At 41.0% G+C, this 9,196-nt stretch overlaps 1 protein-coding gene across 1 annotated transcript; it reads left to right on the top strand.

The window, feature by feature from the left end:
* The first annotated feature begins 439 nt into the window (after nucleotides 1–439).
* LOC147895619 (uncharacterized) lies at nucleotides 440–1,816 on the top strand. The gene is made up of 2 exons (XM_087383486.1): nucleotides 440–1,434; nucleotides 1,675–1,816. The coding sequence occupies exons 1-2, from the start codon at nucleotides 440–442 to the stop codon at nucleotides 1,814–1,816; spliced, it is 1,137 nt and encodes a 378-aa protein (XP_087239612.1).
* Nucleotides 1,817–9,196: the final 7,380 nt, after the last annotated feature.

The following is a 9,196-nucleotide window of genomic DNA, read 5'->3' as shown; positions in this document are numbered from 1 at the left end:
CAATATGGATGAGATGCAAGAATTTGAGGGACACAATGATGTAACACAACAGAGAGAGGGGATGATAGTTAGGAGGTATCGAAGTCAATGGCGCTTGCAATACCCTTGGGCATACAAGGTGCAAGTAGGGGAGAAGGTATTAGTGAAGTGTGAATATTGTACAAAGTTTACAAAAGAAAATGTGTATGCTAAGGAAGGAGCACAATCACTGCAGTTAAGTGCATTAAAGGCACATTCTAAATCAGAGCAGCATCAAAATGCAGAAATACGCTTTCGAGATTGGAAAGATCGAGAAAGAAGTCCAATAAGGGAACAATTTGATGCATTGCATGATAAAGCAAGGGAGCAAATTATATGTCTCATGAAGTGTGTTTATTTCTGTTCTTGTTTCAATATTCCATTGGAGAAGTATCCACATCTAGTCTAGTTTAATCGTTACATGGAAATGCCAAATATTTCATTAATGGATGAATATGCTTCTTATGTAAATCCAGTCTCAGCTAGAGAATTTCTGATGGCACTTCGGAATTACTTTCGAGAACTATTAAGTGCAGAAATGCTGTCTAGTTCTTTCTTTTCTGTCATGGTTGATGAAAGTATAGATCGCCAATTAGAGAAGCACTTGATCATTTATATCACATATTTAAAGGAGAATAAGCAGGTCACAAAGTTTACACGCTTGGTGTTTCTGTCCGATGGTGATGTTGAATCTGTACTTCAAGCAATGATGAAGTTCTTGGAGGAAGTGAAGCTTGACATAAAGAGAATGGTTTCTATTGCTACCGATGGTGCTAGTGTGATGACAGGATCGAATATAGGAGTTGTTACACGCTTTCAAAGTATTCTTCCTAGGCTATTGGCCACACATTGTATAGCTCATCGGGAAGCTTTAGCTATAAAGGATGCAAGCAAATGCTTTTGGCAAATGGATGTGGTTGATAAGCTGGCTGCAATTGTTTACACATGGTTAGGCAAGTCAACTAAGCGTCACAATGAATTCAAAGAGTTGTTGGATGCCTTTGAGATTGTTGAGTTAAAAGCACTTCGATACCATGATGTTAGATGGTTATCTAGAGGTCAAGTGATGAAGAGGCTTGTTGAGCTTATGCCTGCAATTCTGGAAATTTGGAAAGTTCAGAATTTAAAAGGCTATCAGACAGCCACTATATTCCAAGTGCAATTTCTTATTAACCTTCTTGCAAATGTGCTGGAATTATTGAACATCCTGAGTAAGAACCTTAAACATGAAGTAGTTGATCTTACAGAAATAGGACGCAAGCTGGACAACACCATTAATACTTTGAAGAAGATGTTTTTATGCCATAACAAGCCTTTTGGAAAGGGGAGTACATATGTAGCTCTTTTTTTGAAAATGGCAATTACAGGTGGTTTGAAATATACAAAAAATGATGCAATCAGAATTTTTAATTTAAGGTTTGTTCCAATCCCTAGAAAGCAAGAGAATCCCTCAACCTCTACTCAAGGAGAGCAGTAGCAAGAAGATGGTATCCTATTGCAGCATAGTGTGCCTTCTCAACATGATGATAATAATACGGGAAGCATAGATGATAGTATATTGTTGGGGAGAACATTTGTACAGGCTGTAATTAATGCATTGAATAGCACATTTACAGATTTGGGTACTTTTAATGCTATTAAGTTCTTTGAGCCCAGAAGTTATCCAGAGGATGTGGATGATAGAGAATCAAAGACTCAAGAATGGCTTGGAAAGCTACTTGAAAAATTCTGCAGCGGTTACCACCCAGTTGCAAAGAAAGAGTTGTGCCTTAGTGAGCGAGAGGACTTTGTGGAGTAGCTATATGCAGCAGGGTCTGATAAACGGATGCCAAAAGCATGGGAATTTTGTGTCCAGTGGGGGGGATGAATGGTTTTTGTAGTTTCCAGAGTTGATGCGACTATGGCAAGCCATATGGGTTATTCCAACAAGTACAGCAAAGTGTGAAAGAGGCTTTTCAAGACAAAATAAAATCAAAACTATAGATAGAAGTAATCTAGTGTTGGAAACATTAGATGCTCATATGATGCTTGTTTCAAACCAAGTCGATCCTTCCAATGTATCTTGGTCTAGAGTTTTGGATATATGGGAAAATGAGCAAGGAAAGAGTAGAAAAATAAATATGTGAACAATTTTACTTCTATATTATTTGTTTAGTGCTTTTTCTATATATCACTTCTATATTATTTGCTAGTGCTTTTTCTAAACATTTCTTCAATGAAAGATTTATTTATGTGGATTTTTCATGAAATAATTTTTATTGTCAAATGAAAAATGGATATTCTATTTTGTTTTTCATGAGAAAAATTGGTGTATCAATTTATTTTTCAACTTACAAGTAGGGGAGTAGCTGAATTTTTGTCCCTGCTTGGCCCGGAGAGCCTGCGGGCCGATTTACAGATGGAGAGCTTTTGACAGATTATATTGGTGATTCATCTGTTCAACTGCTGACTAATCCTAACTGCAAACACTGGCAAATGTTATCTTTTTTATTCAACTGATTCCCATAACAGTTCTCTTACTGCAGCTTCCGTCCTCAACATTACCCTTCCTTTGACCTATACAGAGCTGGACCTCCAATCATGCGACTATCCTTCTGGAATCAATTTCGCATTTGGAGGAAGCGGCATTTTTGACACAAAAGGAGATAAATATCCCACCGTTGGGCAACAGATCCACTAGCTCGAATCGATCTTGGACAATTGTTCACAAAACAAACTGCCTATCGACACTTCTTTGGTCCTTCTTGTAGTATAAACTCACCAAGTTAATATTGGTTTAATCCTTGAATATAACGCTTCCTTTTTCCACCTTTAAGTTTGGTTGCCTTATGTAGTTTCTCAACAACCAAAAGGAAAAGAGATATGGGATCCCTTACTCCCTCATTAGCTTTTGTGGAAGGAAATTCCATAGGTCTTATAATTTCTATTGAATCATAGGTCTTATAATTTCTTTACATTGAAATGCGTAAATTCTATATGTCCAATAGTTGATTTAGATACTCTTATATAGAATTTCTTACCCTACTCCTCCACAAAGTGAATTATTTTTGCTAAATTACACTTAAAAATATCTATAAGTACAAACATTAAAAAGCTATGTTTGATCCAATTAGACCATTGTGGTGATAAATGTGCATGCCACTTTACATACCATTTTGCAACTTTACATACAATTTTGCAATTCTTATCCAATAAACAAATTCATATAAAAATCTTCTATGTAGAGGCCATCGTCTCCTCTCAATCACCATCCTCTCATCAAATTATTTGCCAAATCAAATTCCATTGTGTACTTCGGTGGTAACTCACACTCACAAGCTCGCCCATCTTGTAAATACAATCTTTCACGTCCTTCGATGCACTACGTGAAATGCTAGTAGGTAGTATGAACTGAACCCACGAGGAGGTGGTTGATTAGTTGCTTATAGCTATTCACTCACAAATTTGAAAGGAAAAAGATATTATGCACATAAAATACTTACTTGGAGCATCTTGTGCCAATCATGAGATTTCAAGCCATATAATTGCTCTACACCTCTTTTCTTGCTCTTTGTAAAGGCTCCCTTCAAACACCTCATGCATCCAGTGGGAGTACGAATTGTAGTAATAGCGTGCTTCACCATCGCCATCTCTAGCTTTGATAACATCCACGGTGCACGAGGTAAAAAAACACGCCCATTTGGTCTCTCTTGAGGCCAAGCTTCACGCATCCTCCCTGTGGTATGTAGATCCTCCCTTATGCCTGCCGAATCTTGTGTCCCATTCAAATGCTCCCAAATGGTAGATGCCACATTCTTGAAGATATGCACGGGATCAAGCAGGTGATTGATCTTGAGGTGGGACCAATATGGTAAACGATAAAAGATGGAGTATCTAAACAAAATAAAGTGTTAGCGTGCAATCTTTACTTTCAGCCAATATAGCCAATCTTTACTTCCAGCCAATAGTTACAAACCCTTACCGGCTCATGCCAAGTGGTGGAGGAGTCGTGGAACCATCCCAAATTCTCATCCGATCTCCTGCGGTGAGTGATTGTGGGAGGACTTCATTCCAAGGGGCAACATATCTAAGATGATCAAGTGGGAGAAATCGATGGTGATTCTCATAGATGACCTTATTCAATGCGTCTGCCTGTGAGGCAACTAGCGAAGGACCACAAACAGGACATGCATGGTAACCCGATGTAGTGAGACCTAAACAATAGATGCAATTAAGAGTGGAAGGTGGGTTTACGGTGCCACATCCTTTGCCTATTCATAATTAAAAATGCAATGCTTACCTGAACACTCGCCATAGCCTGGGAAGTCATGCATTGTCCACATCAAGACTGCTTTGCAGTTGAAGTCTCGTGACAAGGGAGGCCTACTCACATCATGCACCTCGATACCTCTCCAAAGTATCTCTAGCTCATCAATCAAAGGCTCCAAATAAACATCAAGGTTTTTGACTTTATATTTCCCTAGAATTAGAAGGGACAGCATGACATGTCCTTTCTTAATAGCCATAGAGGGTTGAAGATTGTAATTCAACAATACCACTAGCCATACACTGTAAGACGTGCTTTTGAGACCAAATGGGTTCACACCGTCCATACCTAATCCAAGTCTCAAGCTCCTACGTTCTTCCTTGAAGCTTGGCCATGTGTCTTCAATATGCTTCCACGCAGGAGAGTCCGCAGGAGTTCTCCACTTTCCATCGGTTGATCGATGGGAGGAATGCCATGACATGAGCTCTGCAATAGATTTGCACTTGAACATATGTTGGATGCGAGGGATTATGGGAAAATGTCGCAATACCTTACGAGGCACGTCCAAGGTTTTGAGATCTGCTCTATATCTTGCCTCTCCACAAGTAGGACACTCTCTTGCATCCTTATGTAGTCCATGAAACAAAACGCAATCGTTGACACATGCATGGATGCGCTTGTAATCTAATCCTCCAAGAGAGGTCACATGTTGCCTTGCCATATCTCTTGAGGTCGGTAGTTTATTCTCCCTTGGAAGCATTTTACACAATAGCCTACATGTGAAGACCATAAATGAGGAAAAGCATTCGAGTAATTGACCCACTAGCATAATTCACCATGTTTGCAAAATCGACTTTAAAGCTTACTTGAGTAATGCATTCAAACTTGCATTGCTCCATCCATAGATGGTTTGCAAGTTTAGTAACTCAAGGGAGGCACGTAGAATAGAGAATGTGCACCCCTCAAACAGTGGAGTCAATGCTACAGTAAAAAGATCATCCTGCTCCATGCTATTATCCCTCCCTTGATGGATATATAAATCCCACACCATATCATCAAACACCTCCTCTTCCATCGGCACAGTGCTTTGGGCCATGTGGCGGTGGGAAGGATGATGATTCAGATGATTTAGACGTGCCTCTGGGTGATGGACGATTTATTATGACATCACTCAGACAGGAGGCATCTTGATGGATGCGCGGGGGGACATCATGGCCTTCATGCGCTCTGTAATTGCTAACAATTATAGAGATTGCTTTATCCACTACAAAGACCACCCAAAGAGGTTGGCTGATGAGACCCTCGCTACTGTTCGCTCTAGGTATCCTAACCCCCCCAATCGCCAGTTCACAGATAAATGGGCGAAGTCAAAGATTGTTACGATACTTAGGAATAAAAGATCTTCGCTTAAGAGGCAGGCACTAGCGGAGCTTGCCAGGCTTGAGGCAGGTCAACCACCAAGGGGCCCGCCCCACACCACTCACAAGCGTGAGTGGAAGAAGGAAATGAAGTCAGCGAGGGAGGACCCCAGTCTGCAGCACGTGGAGGCACGGAGGATCCAGATGGAGGAATATAGAAGCGCGCATTTTGGAGCAGGGGGTGTTGAATCATGGGAGGCCCAATTTGTAAGTATCGATCTCAAATTATATTGCTTATGTAGTTTATTAGGAGGTTGTTTCTTTGTACTAATCCCTCCACAAAGTGTGTCGCGGTCATGTAGCTTGAGATCATGGGCAGATACCCTACTCCTGTGGAGACAACCTACCACTGCCACCATTGCAGAGGAGATACATGGAGGCACTTCTATGATGATGGGTTGATTACTGAGGAGCAGTATACCCGAGCTACTGGAGCGGCCCCCCAGGTATTTGAAAGGAATTAAATAATGCCAAAATTATAAGTAAAGATTTGATTTTTCATACATTGATATATGTTGTCCCTTGTTTACAGGCCCATGCACAAGACAATGAGGAAGAGGAGGAAGGAGGCACAGAAGGGAGTGTAGAAGGGAGCGTGGAAGGGAGCGAGGACCTAGAGAACATAGATTAGTCGTACAAGTAGTGCTAGCTACTCTTTTTTGTACTTAAAGCCACTGGCTTGGCTTTGTGCCTCTTGTATATACACTCCTCTTATTTTTTGTACTTGAAGCCACATGACATGGCTTAGCTTCGTGCTATATGTATATACAAGCACTTTTTGAGCTTTCAATTTTATTGCGTTTTGGAGTTGTAATGTTTTATTTGGAATTGTAATTCAAATGCGGTTGGCTGTAAGAATTGAATTACACAATGTGGATATGGGATTCTTGTAACTATATAGCATACACAACATACACAGTATTCTATAAAATTTATAAAAAAAAATAAAGCGCGTCTATCAGTGCATTTAAAAATGCGTTTATATACGCGTCTGTCTGTTCGACTTGCGTCTATATGTGCATCTATAAACGCGTTTATGAGCGCGTCTATTTATGCATCTAACTGCATGTCTATACGCGCGTGTGTCTGATATATAGACGCGCAATTAGACGCGGGTCTTTAGACGCAAAAATAGACGCGCAAATAGACGCGCCCGTAAGTTTTTTATTTAGTTCATGAAACGCGTCTGTGCACGCGTCTATGGGTGCTTTGTCTTGTTGTGTTTACCAAAAAGCCTCGTGCTTTAGAAACAATAGATGTATTGAATTCCTCCATCTGTGCTGCCAGTGCATAGGAGGTAGCCACAGTCAAAAAATCGAGCCGTGGAAAATTATATGTGGTGTTTGGACTCTGAGGCTAGTTTCAAAATCTTTCCATGGCCATCTTCATCACATAGGCATATTGGTAGGATCGACTTGTAGGTTGATGCTTACTGGACAATGGGTTTGCCAAAAAGCCTCGTGCTTTAGAAATAATATTTGTGCTACTGAGGCCGGAGCCATGTGTCTACATATGTTGTAGGCACATGATTGGGATTTGACCACTTGTAGCTACCTCTAGTGTCCCTTGAATTTTCTCACTGCCATTTTTGAAACTCTTTTGTATTAGCTCTGTAAGGACATGCACCTCCATCATATCTTGACGACTCAATTAGGAAATTACAAAGTTCGCCTGTTGATGCTAAACACATCAGCGATCACACGTAATGATGTGATGGTGATACCATGTGTTGTGGTTTGGCATGGGCTCTTGTGATAGCTGTCCCTCTTCCTCATGTGGGTTCTCACTGATCTCTTCATTGTTTTCTTCCTCGTACGGATTCTCAGTGATTTCTTCATTGTCTTATTCCTCGTACAAACCCTCAACGTCTGAGAAGAGTATGGTATTTGGGATTTTGTATCAAGTGGTAGTGACCATAACATCTAGACCCTCCATAATGAGAGATTTTTGCTACATTGTGCTTCTTCTACCTCGCAAAGTCGTCAGTGTACTCCCGTGCAGTCGAGACTCAGTTCTCCAACTAGGAGTGGTCACCGTAGTCCCGTGCAGTTGAGAGTCGCTTCTTTAGCTATGAGTGGCCAACGTACTAGCTCGACACGACACGGTAGCAGGCGTAGTAGCAAGGAGAGCAGTGGGGGATGCATGGCATAGCACTTTGGGAGGGGTAGTGGTAGGGACGGGGATGATTCATATGATGCAGACATGCCAGAGGGTGATGGTACGATCTACTATGACATCACTCAAACAAGAGGTATCTTGATGGATGCACGGGGGAAGGACATCATGGCCTTCATGCACTCTGTAATTACTAACAACTATAGAGATTGCTTTATCACTACAAAGACCATCCAAAAAGGTTGGCTGATGAGACCCTCGCTGCTATTCGCTCTAGGTATCCCAATCCCCCTAATGTTCAGTTCACAGATAAATGGGCCAAGTCAAAGATTGTTACGATACTTAGCAATAAAAGATCTTCGCTTAAGAGGTAGGCACTAGCGGAGATTGTCAGGCTCGAGGGAGGTCAACCACCAAGGGACCCGCCCCATATTGCTCAAAAGCATGAGTGGAAGAAAGCAATGAAGGTAGTGAAGGAAGACCCCAATCTGTAGCACATAAAGGTACGAAGGATCCAAATGGAGTAGTATGGAAGCGTGCATTTTAGAGGAGGGGGTGTTGAATCATGGGAGGCCCAATTTGTAAGTATCGATCTCAAATTACATTGTTTATGTAGTTTATTAGGAGGTTGTTTCTTTGTACTAACCCCTCCGTAAATTGTGTCATCTTGCAGCTTGAAATTGTGGGCAGGTACCCTACTCCTGTCAAGACAGCCTACCACCGCCACCATCGCAGAGGAGATACATAGAGGCACTTCTATGATGATGGGTTGATTACTGAGGAGCAGTATATCCGGGCTACTTGAGCGCCCCCCAGGTATTTGAAAGTAATTAAATAATGTCAATATTGTAAGTAAAGATTTGATTTTTCATACATTGATACATGTTGTCCCTCGTTTATAGTGTCTATTTGCACGTCTATAGGCACGTCTGTCTATTATATAGACATGCCTTTAGGCGCGGGTCTGTAGACGCACAAATAGATGTGCTCGTAAGTTCTTTTTTGAGTTATGGAAGAACGTCTATGTGCGCAGCTATAGGTGCTTTGTCTTGTTGTGTTCAATAGTGCTCATGTAATAACTAGTGCTTGGGCTTGTACTTGGCTTGTAGGCACTTGACTCAAATCAAGACTCAAACCACTCACAAAGCAATAGGACTTTCTTTAACACTCACCTCATAATAAGAATTCGAGCAAAAGGGTAAGCCCATCCTAATTCTTGAGTCTTGAATTAAATAACCTAGGACCTCCTACTCAACCTTGCAATTTGGTGTATCAACTTCCTAATTTCTACCAAGAAACTTCTACAATTGCAAGCACGGATTCACTACAAGGCATAGGCCCTTTTTCGACGAAAATACTGACGCTTTTTACATTAAATTTTTTTTTTTTAACGGGTGCA

The sequence above is a fragment of the Dipteris shenzhenensis genome, chromosome 13, assembly GCF_047967505.1.
Source record: "Dipteris shenzhenensis isolate YYH24624 ecotype China chromosome 13, Dip_SZ_1.0, whole genome shotgun sequence".
Lineage (NCBI taxonomy): Eukaryota > Viridiplantae > Streptophyta > Polypodiopsida > Gleicheniales > Dipteridaceae > Dipteris > Dipteris shenzhenensis.
Note: the sequence above shows the minus strand (reverse complement) of the source record. Positions and strands in the feature narration are given on the sequence as shown.

Excerpts from the sequence above, each read along its gene's own strand:
- LOC147895619 (XM_087383486.1), top strand. The coding sequence starts at position 440 with ATGGAAATGCCAAATATTTCATTAATGGATGAATATGCTTCTTATGTA. Across the intron at positions 1,435-1,674 it reads ATCAGAATTTTTAATTTAAG|AAGTTATCCAGAGGATGTGG; the intron begins GTTTGTTCCAAT and ends CTTTGAGCCCAG.